The sequence below is a fragment of the Coprinopsis cinerea genome, assembly GCF_000182895.1.
Source record: "Coprinopsis cinerea okayama7#130 chromosome 12 map unlocalized cont3.12, whole genome shotgun sequence".
Classification (NCBI taxonomy): Eukaryota; Fungi; Basidiomycota; class Agaricomycetes; order Agaricales; family Psathyrellaceae; genus Coprinopsis; species Coprinopsis cinerea.
This window is the reverse complement of record NW_003307533.1, coordinates 1,133,816-1,154,968: the sequence shown is the minus strand read 5'-3', so window position 1 is coordinate 1,154,968 and position 21,153 is coordinate 1,133,816. Positions and strand designations below refer to the sequence as shown.

General features: G+C 51.5%; 4 protein-coding genes across 4 annotated transcripts; 1 reads left to right on the top strand and 3 right to left on the bottom strand.

Moving 5' to 3' along the window:
* Positions 1-307: 307 nt before the first annotated feature.
* On the top strand, positions 308-5,105 carry CC1G_09901 (ankyrin-1; the record flags this gene model as incomplete). The annotated part of the gene is made up of 8 exons (XM_001834958.2): positions 308-331; positions 385-424; positions 488-622; positions 672-845; positions 902-926; positions 980-1,528; positions 1,586-1,932; positions 1,990-5,105. 8 exons carry the CDS (start codon positions 308-310, stop codon positions 5,103-5,105), a joined length of 4,410 nt encoding a protein of 1,469 aa, XP_001835010.2.
* Positions 5,106-5,651: 546 nt separating this feature from the next.
* Positions 5,652-7,764, bottom strand: CC1G_09900 (hypothetical protein; the record flags this gene model as incomplete). Its single annotated transcript, XM_001834957.1, has 4 exons — positions 5,652-6,637; positions 6,687-6,781; positions 6,835-7,472; positions 7,525-7,764. The coding sequence occupies 4 exons, from the start codon at positions 7,762-7,764 to the stop codon at positions 5,652-5,654; spliced, it is 1,959 nt and encodes a 652-aa protein (XP_001835009.1).
* A 4,221-nt stretch (positions 7,765-11,985) lies between these two features.
* On the bottom strand, positions 11,986-14,038 carry CC1G_15427 (hypothetical protein; the record flags this gene model as incomplete). The annotated part of the gene is made up of 7 exons (XM_002910104.1): positions 11,986-11,999; positions 12,160-12,685; positions 12,813-13,129; positions 13,340-13,373; positions 13,409-13,427; positions 13,644-13,682; positions 14,010-14,038. The coding sequence occupies 7 exons, from the start codon at positions 14,036-14,038 to the stop codon at positions 11,986-11,988; spliced, it is 978 nt and encodes a 325-aa protein (XP_002910150.1).
* Positions 14,039-20,095: 6,057 nt separating this feature from the next.
* Positions 20,096-20,635, bottom strand: CC1G_12529 (hypothetical protein; the record flags this gene model as incomplete). Its single annotated transcript, XM_001834952.1, has 2 exons — positions 20,096-20,508; positions 20,563-20,635. The coding sequence occupies 2 exons, from the start codon at positions 20,633-20,635 to the stop codon at positions 20,096-20,098; spliced, it is 486 nt and encodes a 161-aa protein (XP_001835004.1).
* Positions 20,636-21,153: the final 518 nt, after the last annotated feature.

Genomic DNA, 21,153 nt, shown 5'->3' with positions numbered 1-21,153 from the left:
GCTTTGAATTTTGATTTGAGGCCTGGTCTATGGCCATGAGAACTGAGGCCTCTGCCTCTCTGTTACCACTACTTACTCAGGTACTGGCATGAGGTATCGTTCGCCATGGTCACATGTGGTACATTTTCGAGGCGCCCACAATGATTTCAACTCAAGTTCACACGCATAGCCATGGGTTCAATTCGGGTGCTCGTTGTAAATTTGATCCTAGCGTCAACGTCCCAATTTCAGCCTCTCATTCTCACCAACTTGTCCTCTTGCTTGTACTGTGAAAAGTTACACCATCGGGCGGTAAACGCAGGGCAGAATGGGCCAACTGCTGTCGACATCGGTGAGGATCTCGTTTAGTTAGGGGGAGGGGGAGGATTCTGATGCAAGTAATAGGTCACTTCTGGCCAAGGTGGTTGGACGATGCCTGGAACTTGTGCGCTAAGAGTTATTTTCTGTTTGAACACCATTCTGACAACCTGGCTGGATCCATGAGTAGATGACTTTGAGAATGAAGATCACTCTATGTTCAAGCATGCCCGCCATGTCAACATCGATGGCGGTATCTTCATTACTGGGGATGTCATTGTCCAAATTGACGAATATAAATCCTCCAACTCTTTGGAGAAACGACGTAAGTTTGTCGATCATCGAGCATCCCCAGGTAGATGACACTTTCGAAGGCGAACTGGTGGCACAGTTGCGCCATTGGCTAGCGGACAACGTCAACTTTAGGGCAATTCATACCGATGTTCGTAGACGCAGGACTTCTGGGACAGGACAATGGCTCCTTGAAAGTCGACTGTATCGGGAGTGGAAGAAAAGCAAGGGCGGCGTCATCTGGTGGATGGGTATGCGTGCGTATTGTTGTTCCTCCGGTTTGTACTATGCGTTGTACTGATTCCATTCTTAGCGGGCGCTGGAAAGACTGTAATGGCGTGAGTACCATTCCAATACCTAAGTTTTGCCGCTGGTGCTAATTATACATTAGATCGACGATCATCGACGATCTGCTCCCCCTCGAGAACGACTCAGAGCGGACTTGCGTCCTCTTTGTCTACAGCCGCTACACCGAGCCTCTAGCCGTGACCGACATTTTAAAGGCACTCATCAAGCAATGCATCGAGCGCAATCATGACCTCGCTGCCCTCGTCAAGCCAGTCTACGACAAGCATAAGCTGGAAGAGACTGAGCCATCTGCCGACGAACTTGTCGAGTTGCTCCGGAAACTCGAGAGTTACTTTGGTCGAGTTTACTATGTCATCGACGGTGTCGACGAGGCGCATCTCGATGTCCGATTTGACCTTATCCAAGTCATCAACAACTTGCAAGGCAACATAATGTTGACGTCTCGGCCACTGGATGATCTGGGCAAAGACCTCAATTATGCGGTGTTCTGCAAATTGGCTGCTCAGAATGATGACCTTAAGTTGCATATGGAAGAAAAGCTTCGGCGGCACAAGCACCTTCATCGGGTCTTGAGCCTGAATAACTCCCAAGAAGAGGTTCTGCACCAGATCATTGAGAAAGCTGAAGGAATGTGAGTGTTGATGCTTTAAACACACTCTTTCCCTGTGCTAACCAATTTAAATTACAGGTTCCTCCATGCTTCTCTGCAGCTGGACGCCATCCAACACTGCCGGTCCCTGGAGTGCGTGAAAAAGAAACTGGCAGAATTCCCAACTGGCCTACATGGGGTGTACGCGGCCACTATGCAGAGAATAGAGGAACAAGATCCTGAGTCACGAGACCTGGCCAAGTGGGTCTTACTTTGGCTCACTTATGCTCGAGGTCCCCTTTCCATGCAAGACTTGAGGTACGCGCTTGCCACGAGAGACACGGGCGCCTATGAGCATGAACGGATGCCAGATGAAGCCTCGGTCATCTCGGTGTGCTGTGGGTTGGTCGAAGAACACTGGGCGAGTAACACAATCCGCCTTATTCGTAAGTTGCTACTGTCCACCGTCCAGACACATCTACTCACCAATATTCTCGTCCCAGACTATACGGCCATAGACGCCATCGCTCCCCTTCTTCTTAAGGACTTTCCACATCCGCACGTTCCCATCGCCAAGACTCTCTTCCAACGAATTACTTCCACCGCCACCGTTCCCACCTATGCGATCCTTATGCCATTCAAGTGGGATGAACAACCCCTCCTTTTCTATGCGCATAAACATCTTGGAGTCCACGTTCACCAATGCCCTCAGTCCGAAATTACGGACGCTATCGACCACTTCCTGTCAAGCTTTACCCACATTCCCTTCCGTTGGGGTTGGAATAGAGACCTGGATTGGCTGGGACCCCCCCATGTTGCTGCCTACTACGGCTTTTGGCCCCACTTCCAGGCCCTCAGAGAGCGTGGGTGGGACCTAAACCTGAAGACCACAAAGAAGAGGAATACACCGTTGCATTTCGCGGCGATCCTTGGTGAGCGACGTGGGGTAGAGGCCTTGCTTCAATGCTGTGTCGATATCAACGTCAAGTGTGCGGATGGATGGACCCCGTTAATGCACGGGGCAGGCAACGGACACAAGGATGTCGTCGAGCTCCTCCTCGTCCCTGGGGTTGCGGTTAATACCATAGGCGCTGGTGGAACGGCCCTGGAGCTCGCCTCGTTGAAGGGCCACGAGGGTGTGGTGGACAGGCTCCTCCAGTTCCCAGGAATATTGGTGGATGCAACAGGTTCGGGCTACGAAAGAATCGCTCATGATCCAGGGAGCGTCGGCGATATATATGTAAAATATAGAGCCGAAGCCTCGAGAATCTTGGCTGCGAGAGCTGGACTCAAGGCCAATTTCCCTCAAGCGCCTAAAGTCGATACAGAGGAGAGTCAAGGGCAAACAGCACTCATGGCTGCGTCAAGCAGAGGTCACGTTGGTGTTGTCAACAGGCTTCTGCAGGTGCCAGGGATCAGCGATTATGCGTCTTGCGCATTGCTTTTGGCCTTGGATGGTGGGCACGAGGGCGCCGTGGGGAGACTACTACAGGTACCAGGAATCGACGTCAACTGCACTACCCGTGACGGGATCACCGCGCTGACGATAGCCTCAATCATCGGGAACGAACGCAACGTGGAAATGCTACTCCAGTGTCAGGGAATCAATGTCAACGCCAGAAGTCCGGATGGATCAACTGCACTTATGCTGGCCTCAAGATTCGGACGAGAGGGGGTGGTCTCCAGACTTCTCCAGGTTCCCGGAGTAGATGTAAATGCAGCCCAGAGCGAAGGATGGACGGCACTCATGTTAGCCTCATACCACGGCCACGAGGACATCGTCTCCAGACTCCTCCGAGTCCCCACAATCGAGGTGAATTCGACCAAAAACGACGAGTTGGGGCTACCCAAGCCCGAATCCAAACCCAAGATAAATCGTTACCGCTATCCAGCCCGCTTTGCTCCAAAGTTGAATGGATGGACGCCGCTGATTCTGGCCTCAGAGAGAGGTCACGAAGGCGTCGTTTCCGCAATCCTTCAACACCCACGAGTCAAGGTCAACGCAACCCGGAAGGACGGATGGACTGCGCTCATGGTAGCGTCGGACAGTGGCCACAGTGGGATTGTTTCCAGGCTGCTCCAAGCTCCTGGAGTCGACTTCAACGCCAGAAATACGGAAGACGGATCCACTGCGCTGATGTTAGCTTTGCAAAATAACCGCTGTGGCGTCGTTATCGACCGACTCCTCCAGGTTCCGGAATTGGATGTCAATGCAGCGCGGAATGACGGATGGACTGCCCTCATGATAGCGTCAAAAAGGGGCCATTGGAATGTCGTCGTCAAACTCCTCCAGGTTCCAGGGATCGATGTAAACGCAGTGAGCAAGGCAGCCGGGATTACGGCGCTAGATCTGGCATGCATCGAGGACCGTACAGACATCGTTTGCGCACTCCTGGAGTTCCCAGGAATCGCAGTCAACGCACCAGACCATGGTGGATGGACAGCGCTTATGCTGGCTTCATTACATGGCCACGATCACACAGTTGCCAAACTCCTCCAGTTCCCGGGAATCGATGTCAATGCGGTACAACAAGATGGATGGACGGCACTCATGGCAGCCTCGATTAACGGCCACGAAGGTGTTGTCACCGCACTTCTTCGAGCCCCTGGAATCCAGGTCGACATAGCGTGCACAGGCGGTTGGACAGCACTCATGATGGCGTCAAACAGCGGCTACACAGGCGTTGTCGACAGGCTGCTTCAGATTCCTGGAATCAATGTTGGCGCTGCGAACAGCGCCGGGTTGAATGCGCTCATGGCAGCCTCAATCAATGGGTTTGAGAGTGTCGTCTCCAGACTCCTCGAGGACCCAGGACTAGACGTTAATGCCGCCAAAAATGATGGATTCACTGCATTGATGCTCGCGTCGAACAACGGGCATGAAAAAACTGTAGCCAGGCTCATCCAGGTCCCCGGAATCCAGGTCAACAATGCGGAAGGTGGATGGGGACCGCTCATGCTAGCCGCAAGTCACGGCCACGCAGATATCGTTGCTCGACTGCTCAACTTCCCTGGCATCCAAGTCCATCCAAGCCATCTCAACGGATGCCAATGGTCGGCCCTCATGCTAGCATCAGTCAATGGCCACGAAGACACTGTAGCAAGGCTTCTCCAATTCCCCGGCATGCAGGTCAATGCGACCAACGACGGATGGACCGCACTCATGCTAGCCTCCTGGCACGGCCACGAGGGTATCGTTGCCCGACTCTTGCAGGATCCTGCAATCGAGGTCAATATGGCCTGCCAGTCGGGTCAGACGGCGTTGATGTTAGCGGCGCGTAATGGCCATATAGGCGCTCTCAAACAGCTTTTGCTCCACCCCAAACTCGACCCTCACCTCCGCGACCGACACAACTTCACTGCGCTGCACTGGGCCGCAGAGAGTGGACACCACGATACCGTCCGCGAGTTAGTTGAATGCGATGGGGTGGATGTTAATGCCGTTGATGACGACGGAGAGACGGCGTTGATTATGGCTTCGCGTGGAGGGCACACGTTGGTTGTGGAGGCGCTGTTGAAGGTGAACGGCCTTGATGTTGACGCCAAGGCCAACAATGGATTCACGGCTGCCGCTTGGCTGTCATGGAACCGCACAGGACTGGGTGGCAAGTGGTGGTGATGATGTTCCGTTGAACTTCAGAACTGGTCGAGTGTCCTGGAGTTGGGAATTGGGATTGTGGATGAGCAATATGTAGATGTGGTGTCTGCGCTGTAGTGTCTGCGCTGTAGCAATCTCAAAAACTGAGTTGGTTCCACTAGAGAATCGGTTGGGATCCAGAGCAGTGCCTCAGGCCTCAGAAATAGCGAAAGGTAATTATATATATGAACTGGATGAAATACAGGGTAGAATAAAGAGTCAGAACATGCGACAGGGAAGGGGATGGTAATAATGGCTGAATGAGTGCAATGGATCAGATATTGATAGGTATGCGATAGGAAGAGAACAAGAATCATGGGGACGGGGATATAGTTGATCAGCGTGAGCCCTAGCTGAAGGCCATTTCATCCTAGTCCGGTCTTCGACTCTTCAAGTTATTGTGGGCTCCGTTCGAAGACCCAGCTTTCAATAACTCGTCCAGCCTCTGTTGGTCTAGGACTTTGACGAGTGTAATCGCCCCTTAAATCACCTCTTGGCCATCATCGCCCGGGTTGTCATGGTACAACCTCAATCCTCCTCGGTATCATATTCATCGCTGTCGTCACCTCCATTTCCTGCCCCGTTGGCTCTCGACGAAGCTCTAGACGACCGCCCACTATCGGTGACCATCTCCACAACCAGCTGTCCGCCGCCCTTCAGTTCGGGGACAGAGGAGAGAGGGGTGGAGGGTGACCAGGGTAGCTCGGTGCGTGGGTAGGAGGATGCGAGGAGGAAGTTGAAGTAGGATTGGGTGGATGTTGTAGAAGTCGAGGCTGAGTAAGATGGGATGAGGGATTCGAGTGTTTCTTCTAGTGAGGAACCGGGGTTGGATGGGGATGGAGGAGAGGCGGGATCATCATCAGGTGAGAGGTGCGAAGGTACAAGTTGAGCGTCGACGGTGGCGTAGAGCGTTGTCAACGTGTCGCGGGAGGTGAACTGAGAGACGGTGCGCGTGCCGTTGGGTAGGCGGATTGCGAGGCGCAGGGGTTTACCATCCGTGATCGCTTCGCGGTCGCGCAAAGCTTTTCTAGTCCATCTCCTCCACTCCATCCTCTCTTCCTCCTTTTTAATCCGCTCTTCTTCAGCCCTCTTTCTCTCCTTTTCCTCGCGTTGCTTAACCTCAAGCAAACGTTGTTCCTCCCGCTTGCGCTCTTCTTCTTCACGCATGAGGCGCTGGATTCGTTCGGTATCCCGTCTAGCGCTATCTTGGAATGCGCGGTCTTGCTCCTCGCGGAGTTGGCGGGCGCGTTCGATCTCGAGTTGGGCAGAGCGGAGGCCGGCGAGATAGGGTGTGACGCGGGGGAGGACTTGAGTTGTTAGGTGGGCGGTGAGGGTTTGGGCGGACGTTGGGCCGGTTGCGTTGCGGGAGGGTGTGGAAGGCCCTTGGTGTCGGGATAGAACTGTCAGGGAAGGGGGAGTGGAGCGTGAGCTGGACGAGTTGCCGACTGTGCGGCGTGGTTGGAGGGCGACGAAGGCGACGAAGGGATAGGTTGTTGCTTGGAGCTTCTCGGATGCTGTGAAAGGAGGTTAGGTGGAATAAGAGGACTAGGAGTGGATACGTACCGCTCCAGGCTTCTCGGTCTCGGACATCTCCTCCCCAGACGAGCACGTTGTTGTCGTGCAGCGTCTTGACGAATGTTTGGTCGGTGAGCGTTGACCTGAATGGTAAATTATAAGGGAAAGCTATACAGACAAAGGACTGATTACACACCGTTTGAACTCTGCGACATCATCGTGTTCTTCGCTGACCAGAATGATACACCCCACGCGATACTCGCGCTGACACGTCTTGAGCGCTCCTTCGTAAGTCCCGCCTACGAAATCGGGTAAGACAAGTCGCCCGTCCTCGAAGATCCCGTCTCCGCCGCTTGCTGCTGCCCTAGAGCTGAGAGTCGAACTTGAGGGACCGCTTGGCCCTGCTTCGCCACGGTCGTTGTCTCGCCCGGAGGACACACCCTTGGACGCCTTGAGCCGCCCAATGCAGATTGCACCTGTCTCTTCTTCGAGTTCGCGAATCCAGCGATCTGGCCCGCCGCTTCCGTGGCCCCGTCGTGAGGCATTGCGATTGAGAGGGCTGTAGAATGTGAGACCGACGAAACGACCTAGGGAGGGGAAGGGGATTCGGAGGACGTTGAAGATGAAACGGAAGATGGAAGAGAGGAGTGTGAACGGAAACGAGAGAATTGTGAGAATTGGGCGAGTTGCGGTGGATAGAGAAGACGACTGGTGGTCGTAAGTGAACCCTTGCTCAGAGTCGTCGACGGTAAACGCATGTCGTTCTGTGTCGCTGTTAGGCGCAGGAGGGGCCTGCCCAACGCCAGTCCCGCCAAACACCAAGTCCGCTGCTCGCTGTGAGGACTGGTGAGCACACTGTAACAGCAATTGCACGAGGATGACGCACCCCAACGTCCCAATTCACACTGCGGAGGACACCGATAGCGACCTCGTCGTCCCCACCGTTCGTAAGTTCGCGCAGTTGGATCACAGCAGCTTGTTGCGATTCACTCAGCCCGTCCATCTCAAATTCAACAACACCGTAGTACCACACTCTCCTCCAACCACCCACTCTCTCTTTTGATCCGCAGTCGGATTTTGCCGTGGCCTCTCGGCAAAGCGGCTCCGGTTCGATTGATGGGAGCATTGTTCTTATCAGTCCTCATAAGCATGTTAGAGTTCCCAGGCTCTTGTATCATCTGGGTATACAGTCCATCACCGGTAGACTCGCAACCAGTACTTTACGCTGGGACCTTTGTTTGCTGTATGTTTGTCGTCAGCCTCATCAGAACAAACATCAAAATCTTACCTTGGAAGGAGGGCGCGCGCAAACAAAAGGATAGCAGCGTAAAGACTGGGACACTAACCAGGTTTTTATAGGAACCCCCAAAGCATGACAACGGCTTAGCAAAAATTCGTGTGTCGACGCTCCGCCCTCTCTATAGCGGCCAACAACTATTAAACGTTGAACTTATCTTATCTTATCTGTAGATTACATCGTAGATTAGATTAGATTAGTGAGACTCAGTCCAGAACACTCTAGAACATTCTAGTGTAGAACATTCTGGAACGTCACATGAGTAGGTGCTAATACTTGCACCATATTGCGTCATTATCGCTCATGATGACTCATTCGCTTACTCACCCGTCACACCTTCCATATTTAATGTTAGGGTCTCGAACATCCACCCACATCCACCCACATCTCATCAAGAATTTGATTTGATCATTTATGTTTATTGTTTCCAGAAAATGGTACTATTTTGGAGCTTCCCTGTTGGCTTCCCATCAATTTTGGAGTGCATCACGTTTGATGGCTGGAATGGAACTGGAAGTGGATACCCTTTGTTTGGTCCACTGGAAGTTCCAAGGTGGAAGTGGAAGCTGGAAGTGGATTGGTGGTGGAATTTCCTGGATTTTTTTTGGGATGGGCAGAGGCTGGAAGCTTCCTGGGAAGGGGGGTCACATGACCCTTGGAAGCGAAGAAATTAATATGATCTTCGTGATAGGCTTCCATAGGTGACTGAAGTGGAGAAGATGGTTAATGGGAAGGGGGACCCTTGGAGGTAGTGTCTCCACTCGGTAAGGGCTCGGCCAGTAATTCTCGATCGAAGATGGTGTAGTTTCGTTCGGCGTCGTTGAAGGTTTTGGACATGAAACAGACCGGGTGTCAGATTCCGTCGTCATCCATTTGTGTGAGGACAGCACCGGAAGCGTATTTCGAGGCGTCGGCTTCAACTTGGAAAGGTTTGGTGAAGTCGGGCATGCGGAGAACGGGGTAAGATGTGAATCGCTTCTTGAGTTCTTGGAAGGCTTCTTCGGTAGCACTTGTCCATTCAAACTTGTTGTTTTTTCGTGTGAGGTTGTTGAGTGGTTTAGCGATCTTGGAGTAATCTCGGATGAATCATCGATAGAAGTTCCCGAAGCCGAGGAACTGTCGGACTTGTTTGACGTTTTTAGGTGTCGGCCAGTTGGCTAGGCCTTCCACCTTCGTGGGGTCCATACTGAGTTCGTTATGTCGGACAATCAAACCCAGATATTCGACTTCAGTGGCTTCAAATATGCATTTTTCGAGGTTGAGGGGGAGGTCGTATTTGTCGAGTTTGGCGAGGGTTCTTAAGGTGTTTTCTCGACATTCTTCTCTGGTTCTTCCGTGGGGCATGAGGTCGTCCATATATCCCTCTGTCTTGAGAGGTTTGGGGTTTCCGTCGTCTTGGTCGAGGATGTCGTTCATCATGTTCTGGAAGGTTGCTGGTGAGTTGCGTTTTCCGAAGAGCATGACAGTCGGTTCATAGAGTCCTCGATTTGTCTTGAAGGCGGCTTTCCACTCGCCTCCTTCTCGGATCCGGATGTTATGATACCCCCATTTGATGTCTAATTTGGTAAAGTATCGGGATCCTTGGAGTCGATCCATGAGTTCGTCAGTTCGAGGTAGTGGATAAGCGTTAGGGATGGTCCAGTCGTTGAGGTAGCGGTAGTCTTGGCAGGGACGTAGTTTTCCGTTCTTCTTGGCGACGAAGAAAAGGGGTGATCCCATCGGAGATTGTGATGGGCGGATCCGTCCGAGTCGGAGGTTTTCTTCAAGGAATTTCTGTAGTTCCTGGTCTTTGGCTGGGGTGAGCTGATAAGTCTTGAATACTTTGGGAACGAATCCGGGTTTGAGGTCGATCTTGTGATCCCATTTTCTGTGAGGGGGAAGGGCTGTTTCTGGGCGATCTTCGAATAAGTGTCGATACTTCTTGTATGGTTCTGGGAGAATGTCGTCGATAGTCTTCTTTTCTTTCTTTTCTTGTTCTTGTGCAGCTAGCAGTTGAGCGGTAGTGGTTTTTGCGTTGATCCAAACGACAGGGGTTTCGCCTTCTTCGTCGGTTTCGTCCTCGAGGAGACACATTATGGCGACGGTGGCTGTGTTTGGAGTGGATAGGTTGGTTCGAGGAAGGTGATTTTCGATTTTATCGGGGTCGATCTTGTCTTTCCAGTCGAGTGTTCCTTTCTTCCAGTCGATGATAGGGTTTGCGCGGCGGAGCCATGGGAGACCCAGGATTAGATCTTGGTGGGCGATTTCTGTTGCATACCACCGAATCCGGAATGTTCGACCGTGTAATCGAGCCAATGAGTCGACAAAGTGAGTGATTGCTCCTTCCTTGTTTGGAGTTCCATCAACGTTGTTGACTTTGAGTGGTCGGGGTAATGGGCGAAGGGGAATATTTCGTCGTTTCGCGAATCTTGTGCTAATAAAGGTTCCTCCTGCTGCGCTGTCAATAAGGACTTTAGTGTCAACGGTTTTTCCTGTCTTTTCACCAATGAGAGTAATAGGGGCGCGCATAGTGTGGTCATTGATCTCGGTGACTAGTACAGAGTAGATATCAAGCTGAGGGGAGGCGTACGTTGACTGAACCGCTCCCCGATTCAAAAATCTCTCCTGGTCATCGTCTTCGTCTTCATCGAGGGTGTCTCCAGCAGCTTCGAGGATTTCGGCTTCTTCTTCTGGGGAGTATTGAGCGAGGAGTCTTCGGATGTATTTGGTGGCTTCTCGAGGGGTCTTCTTCTTGGTGTCGTTCGAGGTGGATGAGTTTCGATCTTTGCGTTTCTTGGGGCATTCCTTGGCGATGTGACCTTGTTCACGGCAGTAGAAACAGCTGCCGGTCTTCATCATTCGAGTTCGTTCATCGGTGGAAATGGCATCAATGTCCATGGCATCGGGATCGCGTTCGGAATTGTTTCTGGTGGATCTGGCGAAGGCGCTCAGGGTCTTGCGGAAGTTGGGGGTGTTTCCTCGTTTGCCGAGCGACTTGAGAAGTTTGTTGCGTCGATAGACCCGGTCATATTTGATGGCGAGTTTAACCCATTCTTCGAATGTATCAGGTTCTCTAACGTCGAGGGAGACTTTGTCGACGAGGCCAGGGTCTAGGACGTCTTTGAGGTAGTCGATAGCGATGCGATCGTTCTTGGTGAGATCGAGACCAGCGAGGGAGGCTTGTTCTCTGAATCGAGTGATCGTTTGTTCAGCGCGTTCATTGGGTCGTTGCTTCATGTTGTTAAGAGCAAAGAGGGCTTCGTCTTCTTCTTCAGGTTGTTTGAAAGTATCATCGAGTTTCTTGAGCAGTTCATCGAAATTTCCGAGATCAAGTTTTCCGTTCTTGCGGCATTGTCTGAGGTAGTTGGTTCGCCAAATGCGAGCTTCTCCTTTGTCGAGTAGGGCAAGGACGAAGGCGATCTTCTTCTGGTCGGTGTCGTGTTTGTCGTCAGTGATGAAGAAGAGATCGACGGCATCGCGGAATGCCTGGTAGTGGTAGCAGTTTCCGTTGAACCTCTTGGGGATGACTTTGCCATTGTCGCTCTTCGAGTTGTTCTTGGTGGAGTTGCTGTTATTGTTTCCGGCCATGTCGGTATTAGAGTACGGTTTCAGGGTCTTCTTGGTTCTTCGATGGAGTCGGTTGGTCGATGTTCAGATTCTTCAGTTGGTCCGATAGGGTTCGTTCGATTTCAGTAGGGCCCCTCGACCTTGGTGACTTCGTAGCTTTCTGATGCTTCTTTTGAAGTCTTCTTTCTTCTTTCTGTTTGTTCCTTCGTTCGGTTCGAGATTCGAGGGCTTTCTGGAGGGATTCTTCTACGATGTGGGGATCAATTCAGTTTGTTCACGCTGGGACCTTTGTTTGCTGTATGTTTGTCGTCAGCCTCATCAGAACAAACATCAAAATCTTACCTTGGAAGGAGGGCGCGCGCAAACAAAAGGATAGCAGCGTAAAGACTGGGACACTAACCAGGTTTTTATAGGAACCCCCAAAGCATGACAACGGCTTAGCAAAAATTCGTGTGTCGACGCTCCGCCCTCTCTATAGCGGCCAACAACTATTAAACGTTGAACTTATCTTATCTTATCTGTAGATTACATCGTAGATTAGATTAGATTAGTGAGACTCAGTCCAGAACACTCTAGAACATTCTAGTGTAGAACATTCTGGAACGTCACATGAGTAGGTGCTAATACTTGCACCATATTGCGTCATTATCGCTCATGATGACTCATTCGCTTACTCACCCGTCACACCTTCCATATTTATTGTTAGGGTCTCGAACATCCACCCACATCCACCCACATCTACCCACAACCCACCAGCCTTGACCCACACCCCCCGCACAGTCTCACATGATCCCGCATGACCCCGCACATCTCCGCACATCCCCGCACTCGCCATCATCTCTCCGCATCCCGCATCTCCCACATCTCCGCACCTCCATCCCACTCCTGCACATGCGGACTCCCCGCATGTGTCCGCTCTATGGATGTCCGCATCCGCAAGTCCGCAGCCCGCAAGTACCAGCGGACCGACACGGCCCGCAACTGAGGGCCGGTGCGGACCGCGCGGAGAAACCTCGTAACCGCCCTCTAGGCGCCCAGACTCTGCATGTGACCTCTTATACTTCTTTATGACTCCCTTCCTTGCTTTGCTATTGTTCTTTGGAATCGTCTTACTCATCTTCCTCGCATTCCGCGGTATTCCGCATTTCTTATGACTCAGTTTCTTCTCTTGTCCCAGACTTGTCCCAGAGTATATCCAGAGTATCTACAGATATATAAGCTAGCTAGATTTCTGTAGTAGATACTCATCCGGAATCTCGAATCAGACTTATACAGAACTTCTCCTCTGTCCAGTCTTGAGCCTTCAGGCTTGCTAGAGCTTTTCCGCATACTCCGCATTTCCGCACAGTGCTCCTGATTCCACTCCGCAAGGCTCTCTCCCCTCTCTCCTCGTCTTCCGCCGTAAGGCGCGTCTCTCTCTCCCTCTCCTCCCCTCTCCTTTCGGGTTGGACCATATACCACCAGCGTGGGCACAACGCAATACGTTGAGGCCAAGGTCCCTTCGACTCCGCAGACTCCGCAGTTCCGTAGAGTCTAACATTTATGTAGTTTATGTCACATCTGTCACGCTTCCTGTAAACTATAAATACAGGCCCTCCCTGGCCTTGGAATAGATGACAGAGTTCATCACAACTCTTGTAGTTAGCCACTAGTTAGCCTCACATAACACTCTACCTGGTAAGTCTTAGAGTAGACCACCTTAGCTAGATAGTGTTTGCTTGACAGGTTATGAGCCCCGCTAGGCTTTAGCTTTGCGCTTGTTTGGCTGCATTGCTAAATCTGGTTTGCGCTAGTCTCTGGCTGCATCCAGAATCTAGTTTGCACTTTTTTGGCTGCATCTAGATGCTCTAAGGCTTACTACTTGTGGTCGTCATGATCTGCGCTATTTTTGGCTGCGATCAGGGGACTAAGGTATCATGAATCAGACCTTTCTTTTCCTTTTCTCGCTGAGACTCTGTAGTTAGTAATATAGGATGTCACGTGACTCAGACACGTGATGAGTCATGGGACCGTACCCCGCCAGCTGAACAAAACACTGCGCGCGCACAGACCATAGACCAAACAAGTACATACAACTCAAGTAGTATATAGAGTAGACTTGTAAGCGTAGTTTCCTCAGTCTTTAGCTGGTCTATTCCTAGCTACAACACTCTAGTCTTCACTGAATCCTATCGCTTTTCGCCAAGTCTTTTCTAGTGCAGCTATTGATTGCTTGAACGACAGATCAAGTAGTTAGTTGCTGACATTAGCTAAAGACTACCCCTTCTCGACTGTGTCTATCCCCGGCACCCTCGAGTCTCTCATCGCCCTCCGCCCTAACAAGGCAACCCCCACTCGCGCTACTTACTCCCTTACATAGTTCCTTTTCTCTTTCCCCTTTCAGTAGGTTATCCTTGGCGACGCCCCTTCTGTAGGAAGGCAGCAACCAAGAGAGCTGCGGAACTTAGGTCCAAAGCACATAGTGTAGCTCCCCTCTGTGTGGCTAACACAGTGACAACCGGGAGATAGTCTAGCTTTTCTTACCTTACCTTTTTCTTTCTCTTGCCCACGAGCCCATTGTTCTTTTTACGATACCATGATCCACCCACCCCTCCCCCCTACAAATACCCCCTGCCAACGACGGCCAACCCGCCCCTCAACTCCTCCAGCCTGACCAGACCCAGGTCCAAGGTCAGCAGGTCTCCGCTTGGGACTACATGTACCAAGCCCTGGGAAGCCTTGCCGATAGTGTGGCAAACCTAGTGGCTGCCGTTTCCGGCTACCAGCCAGCCCTTGCCCAAGCTTCAGAGGCGTTGGCCCAGTCAGCCGCTGCCAGCACCCAGGTCTCCGAGGCCCTAGCCCAACGAACCGACAAGCCCAAAACCAAACCGGACCCACCCGAAACCTACGACGGGAAACCGGAAGATGCCCAAGCCTTCCTTGATGCCTGTGTCCTCTACTTCAAGCATATCGGAGAAGCAGATGAACTACGACAAATCTCCTACGCTCTCTCCAAAATCAAAGGAGGCACCAATGGCATGGCATCTGCATGGGCAAATTCTCAACGGGCTGAGATCATCGCTGACACCCCTCGCTTACGATGACTGGAAGGGCTTCGCCAAGGCCTTCCTCGCCCACTTCCAGGTCCAGAACTCCCGAGCAGAAGTGATCCTAGCCATCCAAACCATCGAGATGGGAGATCGCTCCTGTGAGGCTTACAACACCGAGTTCCGATCATATATGACTCGTTCTGGATACAACGAAGTAGCACTCATCGAGGAATACAAGCGAGGGCTAAACGGCAGGCTGTTGGACAAGTGCCACGACCAGGAGAACTTCCCCACGACCCTTGCCGGATGGATGGAGCGAGCCGCTAACCTCGATCGCCAGTACCGAATTCGTAAACGGGAGAAGGCTAGATTCAAAACGGAAAAACCCGCTCCAAAGGCAACTAGCGCTCCTCCACCAAGGCCCTTCTTCCCTTCCTTCCGACCCGCTGCCCAATCCACTCCTACTCCGCCTCCCCCTCGCCCCGCCGACCTGAACGCTATGGACATTGATGCGCACCGACGACAGGGTCTCTGCTTCACCTGCCACCAGAAGGGACATATTAGCCGAGACTGTCCCAACAAGACCAAGTTTAACACCAGAACCATCGACATCAGAGCCCTCACGGAGGACGAACGTGCCGCGCTGAAGAAACAACTCGAGGATTTTTACACGGACCGGGAGTCAGCGCAGACTTGCCGGTCGATAGGAGTACCTTTGTTCGATCCCCATATGTACATATGCCAGAACTCGAATCACATGATGTTTACGCACGATCGAAAAGGGACAATGCGCGATTTTACGGAAAGAAAGTGGAACCGGGCTCCGCAGAATGGGTAGCCCAACGACTTGACAACTCAGAACCCTCGATGGCAAGAGGAATCCTGATGTCTTGGGTCCATCCCAAAAAAAGGCAAGAGGTCACGGACGAAAAGATATCCCAGCTCAGACAGCTATTGGACGGACCAGTGGTAGAGGCCCTAAAGGAGATGGCTCGACCCAAACGATTTATTCGTGGTCATAAGGGCAACCAGCTGGATCTGGACATGGTGATGAGTACCCTAGACGACAAGCGGAGCTTCCGAACTTCCGGACTCTTAGATAGTGGTTGCACCAGAAGCTGTATAGACAGGGACTTTGTCCGACGAAACAATATCCGAACAAGAAAGTTCCCCATCCCCATCCCTGTCTATAATGCTGATGGTACGGAAAACGCAGGAGGAGCTATCTCCGAATGTGTCGAACTCCACGTCAAGATCCGAGACCACATTGAGAGATTGGAATTCGGAGTAACCGAACTAGGGAAAACGGACGTCTTCATCGGGTTCGAATGGCTAAAACGGCATAACCCCTCTATTGATTGGAGGGACTGGTACGATAGAGTTCAACCGGTGTCCCATAGAATGTACCCCACTTGTCGGATCAGACCCTGAATCAGAGGAAATCGAATACGAGGACCTCGAGGATGGGGAACACATTCTCGTGGTAGACATTCAACACGAGATCCGACTACGGGCGTTCCAGACGACATCCGGAAGAATTGCTGAAAGGAAAGCCAAGGAGGAAAAAGCCAAGACATTTGAAGAACTGGTACCGTCACATTACCATGACTTCAAATTTGTGTTCTCGAAGCAGTCCTTCGATGAACTACCTCCAAGGCGACTCTGGGACCATGCAATTGAACTCATCCCTGGAGCAGAGACCATGGACTGCAAGATCTACCCGCTGAACCCTGAAGAGCAACAAGCACTTGATGCCTTCTTGGAAGAAAACCTGCAGTCAGGGAGGATCCGTCTGTTACGACTTCGGGCAACGAGGTTTATCGTTGCCAACAGTCGTTCTGGAGTTCTGGAGTTCTGGATCGAAGTTCTGGTTCTGGAATCAATGTTCAGGAGGCCTGTCGCTATCGCAGACAGAAAGGATCGAGCTTGAGAGCGATAGAAGTTCTAGAGGAAAGGTTCTCGATAACAGGCTGAGGAATATCTACTACAGGGAGACAGTATTTATAGTAGAGCTAGCGGGTTATCAAGAGGTTCGGAAGAGAGTGAAAGAAGGTATGAAAGCGACAAGTAAGGAGTATCAATGAGTACGGAATACGAGAGGGACGGATGTACGAAAGGTTCAGAGATGCGAGAGAATCGAAGAAGCGAAGATCACGGGACTACGGAAGGAACGGAAGTACAGAGGGAACGGGAGTTCGGAGGGTTCGGGGAAATAGAGCGTAGAGAAGGAAACAAGGGAAGTAAGATGGAGGAAATAGGGGAGTTCGTAACACCGTCCATCTAAATCCCCCATGGCCTCTCCGTTCTTCTTTGTGAAAAAGAAGGACAGCTCCCTCCGACCAGTCCAGGACTACAGAAGGCTTAACGACATCACTGTGAAGAATCGATACCCCCTGCCATTGATCCAAGAGTTAGTAGACAAACTCAGAAAGGCACGGTACTTCACCAAACTAGATGGTCCGTTGGGGCTTCAACAATGTCCGTATCAAAGAGGGAGACGAGTGGAAAGCGGTGTTACGAACCAACAGGGGACTGTATGAACCTCTGGTGATGTTCTTTGGACTCACAAACTCTCCCGCAACGTTCCAAACCATGATGAACGCCATATTCCGAGAGGAAAATCAACACCGGAAAAGTCATCATATACATGGATGACGTCCTTATCTTCACGGAAACATTGGAGGAACATCGGGAAATGGTCCGAAGGGTCCTGAGGAAGTTTGCCGAGCACAAACTTTACCTCAAACCGGAGAAGTGCGCTTTCAAAGCCAAAGAAGTGGAATATCTCGGTGTCATTGTCTCCCACAACCAAGTACGCATGGACCCAGCCAAAGTCGATGCTGTCCGAGACTGGCCCACTCCACGATCGAAACACGAAGTTCAACAGTTCCTTGGGTTTGCCAACTTCTATCGACGGTTCATCAAAGGATATGGAGAGATTGCTAGGCCACTCACGGAACTAACCGGGAACAAGGAATGGAATTGGGGACAAGCGCAAGAAGCAGCCTTCCAAGCAGTTAAGGATCGAATCTGCTCTGCACCTGTCCTCGCTATTCCCAATGACACTGGGAAGTTCCGTGTTGAGGCTGATGCATCCGAGTTCGCAACTGGGGCAGTCCTCTCCCAACAACAGCCTGATGGGAAGTGGAAACCGGTAGCTTTCATCTCCCATGCCCTGAACCCGACCGAGCGGAATTACGAGATTTACGACAAGGAGATGCTCGCCATCATGCGTGCACTCTCAGATTGGAGACAGTACCTCCTTGGAGCTAAACACGTCTTCGAGATCCACTCCGATCACAAGAATCTCGGGTATTTCCGAAAACCCCAGAAGTTGAATTGCCGCCAAGCTCGCTGGCTCACCGAGATGCAACAGTACCACTTCACCCTTCACCACAAGCCTGGAAAACAGATGACCAAGGCTGACCTCCTCTCACGACGAGCCGATCACGATCGAGGAGCCAACGATAACGAAGACGTGATCCTCTTGAAGGAAGAACTCTTCAGAAGGGTCGAAGTGGGCATCTCACGGACCAGATGCCAACTTTTTGGAACGGGTCAAAGCGCTCTTGGAGAAGAAGGGACAAAGCGGTGGCCAAGGCTCTACTGCAGAAGGACCCAGACTGGATCGAATCCGACGAACACCTCGTGACGTTCAAGGGAAGAGTGTACGTGCCAAAGGATAAGGGACTCCGAGAGGACATCATTAGATTCCATCATGACTCCCCAGTATCGGGACACCCTGGTCGATATCGTACCCAGGAACTGATCACTCGGAACTACTGGTGGCCCCGAATCCAAGCAGACATCCGAACCTATATCGATGGATGTGGCATGTGTCAACGGACTAAACCCCGTTGAACCGTCCCGGCTGCGCCAGTACAGCCAAACGAGGTCCCCTCTCTCCCATGGGACACAAGTATGCACAGGAATAGACACAATCCATATGTCTCGCAGGATTTTGAAAAACACTATGCCAATTGCTTCACCGGACCCAGCTGAGAATGGTCATTGACCTATACCTGTGCATCAGCTGAATGTCTGTCCCAATGTTATTATATCTCTTGTTCTAGCTGACTGCGGTGTATGCTTTTGGCACCAGTCCCTGGTTTCAGTGTTGGTGTCTCAGCTGACTGACATCGAGCTATCCATGACCTGACAGACGCGGATCTAACCGTCTGTACCTGACCTATACCAAGCTATCCGGGACCTGAAAGCTATCCGGGACCTGACTGACTGCGACCGGCCCTGCACACTGACTGATCTAGGTATGAGTTGTCTCAGCTGAGTTACAAACACGCTTACCATCCTACTCGGCTGGGATATCTAGCATGAACATCCAGCACATCTCTAACATTGTGTCAGCTGAATGGTACTTGAACCGAATCTCTGCACAGCCTGGGACCAAAACGTAACCAACAGATACGTTCACAATGTTCCAGCTGAATACCCTTTCTGAAATACCCTCCAATTTGGCTGGGATAACAAGCTCGACCAACTACCAACATTCCGATATTCAAACCACCTCCAAAACAGGCATTGGCACCCTTAACCTCCTTGTGCCAGCTGAATGCCTCTCAGAAATACCCTCGCATTCGGCTGGGACATCGACCACGACCACCCCCCGAAATGCCAATGTTGTCTGGGATGAACGGGGGAGGATTCACATCCATTGACCACCTTGGGTCGGCTGAATGCCCTTCAGAAATACCCTCCTGCTCAGCTGGGACATCGGGCACGACCACCTGCCGGAATCACGATGTTCTATCTATTGAACACTTTGCGTCACGAAAGCGGCTGACCAAAAAGTGAAGCCAAACAAGGTGGCCCGGAAAAAACTGCGACGTTACATAGCCCAATGGTCACCACCTGCCAGAATCACGACTCCCGTTCAGCTGGGACATCGAGCATGACTACCTACCAAATTCTGACTTTGTCGGGGCTGAACGTGGGAGTCGACCGCCCTGTGTCGGCTGAATTCCCCTCAGAAATACCCACACATTCAGCTGTGACATCGAGCACAACCGCCTGCCGAAATACCGACGTTGTCTGGGCTGAATGCGGGAGGATTCACATCCGTCAACCACCTTGGGCAGCTATAGCCTTTCCCCACGTCTTCATTCTAAATCTATCCAATTTTCGATTCGTTCAATTTCCAGCCCATCCACAAGCACTCCGGCTCCCTTGTCCCTTGGGTCAGCTGAATGCCCCTCAGAAAGACCCTCCCATTCGGCTGGAACATTGAGCATGACCACATACCACAAGTCCGACGTTCTATCCGTTGACCTCCTGGTACCGGCTGAGTGCCCCTCGGAAATGCTCTTGCATTCGGCTGGGACATTGAGCCACCACCTGCCAAAATACTGACGTTATCGGCGGGCTGAACATGGGAGGATTGACCTCCATCGACCACCTTGGGTCGGCTGAGTTCCCCTCACAAATACTTTCCCGTTCGGCTGGGACATTGAGCAAGGCCCACAAGTCCGACAATCTTCCAAAATGAATCTCCGAACGGCACCTAGCCTGCTTAACTGGCGGAGGCCCTTATCCACATAATAACCAGAAACAGAAGTGTGTTATAATTTTCAACAGTACACCAGAGCATCAGAAATGAACCGTTGCGCTTTTCTAAACTCAACGTCTAGGGAATTCTCGTTTTTTGTCGCCTTCACTAGTAGATCCGGAAGGAATGAATCCAACATTTTCTCTACTAGGAGCCCCCTCATTTCCACCAAGGCTGGATGAGGTTTCGTCGTTGGTGTGAACCTCTCAGTCTCCTCTATCTGACGGATGGCAAGAGATGCGAGGCGGGTAGCAGCACGAAGTTCCCTGAGGGCATGCCGCTTGGCCTTCTTGGCTTCATCCAGTTGGTCCAATAACTGAGGGTCCGGAAAGGGCAGAGCAGAGGACAGGTGCGGGAAGGAAGCAGTGCGCTCGCAGGAACTGCTTTGGCAGTCACCAAACTTCTCGTAGATGTCGGATATTGACTGGCATGACGCTGGAAACCCTCTTTACCAGGGAAGAATATCATCGTTCAAACATTTTCACCCACCTTGGAGGACCGTCAGAAGCTTGAGTATGGCCCGCAGGTCGCCTTCAACCGTCGAAGTCAGGACAGTAGCCATTGCAATGGTCTGCTCGAGGTTAGTAAGTCATTAATTTATTTTAGCAAAGGTTGACTAACCAATGGCGATACCAGTGAGGGGATCGAACAAAAGCTGGGGGGCTATAATTCACCAGCTAGAGACTTTATAGCATCCCGGTTTTCAGTGGTTTTCAGAATTACACTCGCGATAAAAACGATAAATCACTATTCACTTCCGAGTTTCAATTGCTGAACCCCGGTGTGGCGAAGGTGGTGTTTGCCTGCACAATGGCGCTTTGAGATTCTTCCGAAAATTCAATTCTCTCGAGTACAGGATTCATAATTTGAGGGGATCTTTGTATGTGGCCTCGGCAACTCTCTTGTCTCAGCCGAATTGCCCCCAGAGTCATCCTCATGCTTGGCTGGGACATCACCCAATCCCCCTTGAACGTCAGGACCTCAGGCTTCTGTCAGCTGCATGCCCCTTGTATTATAACCCCAGGTCCTACGGAAATGTCCCAGCTGGATACTATGCTCGGATGCCATATTGACTCAGCT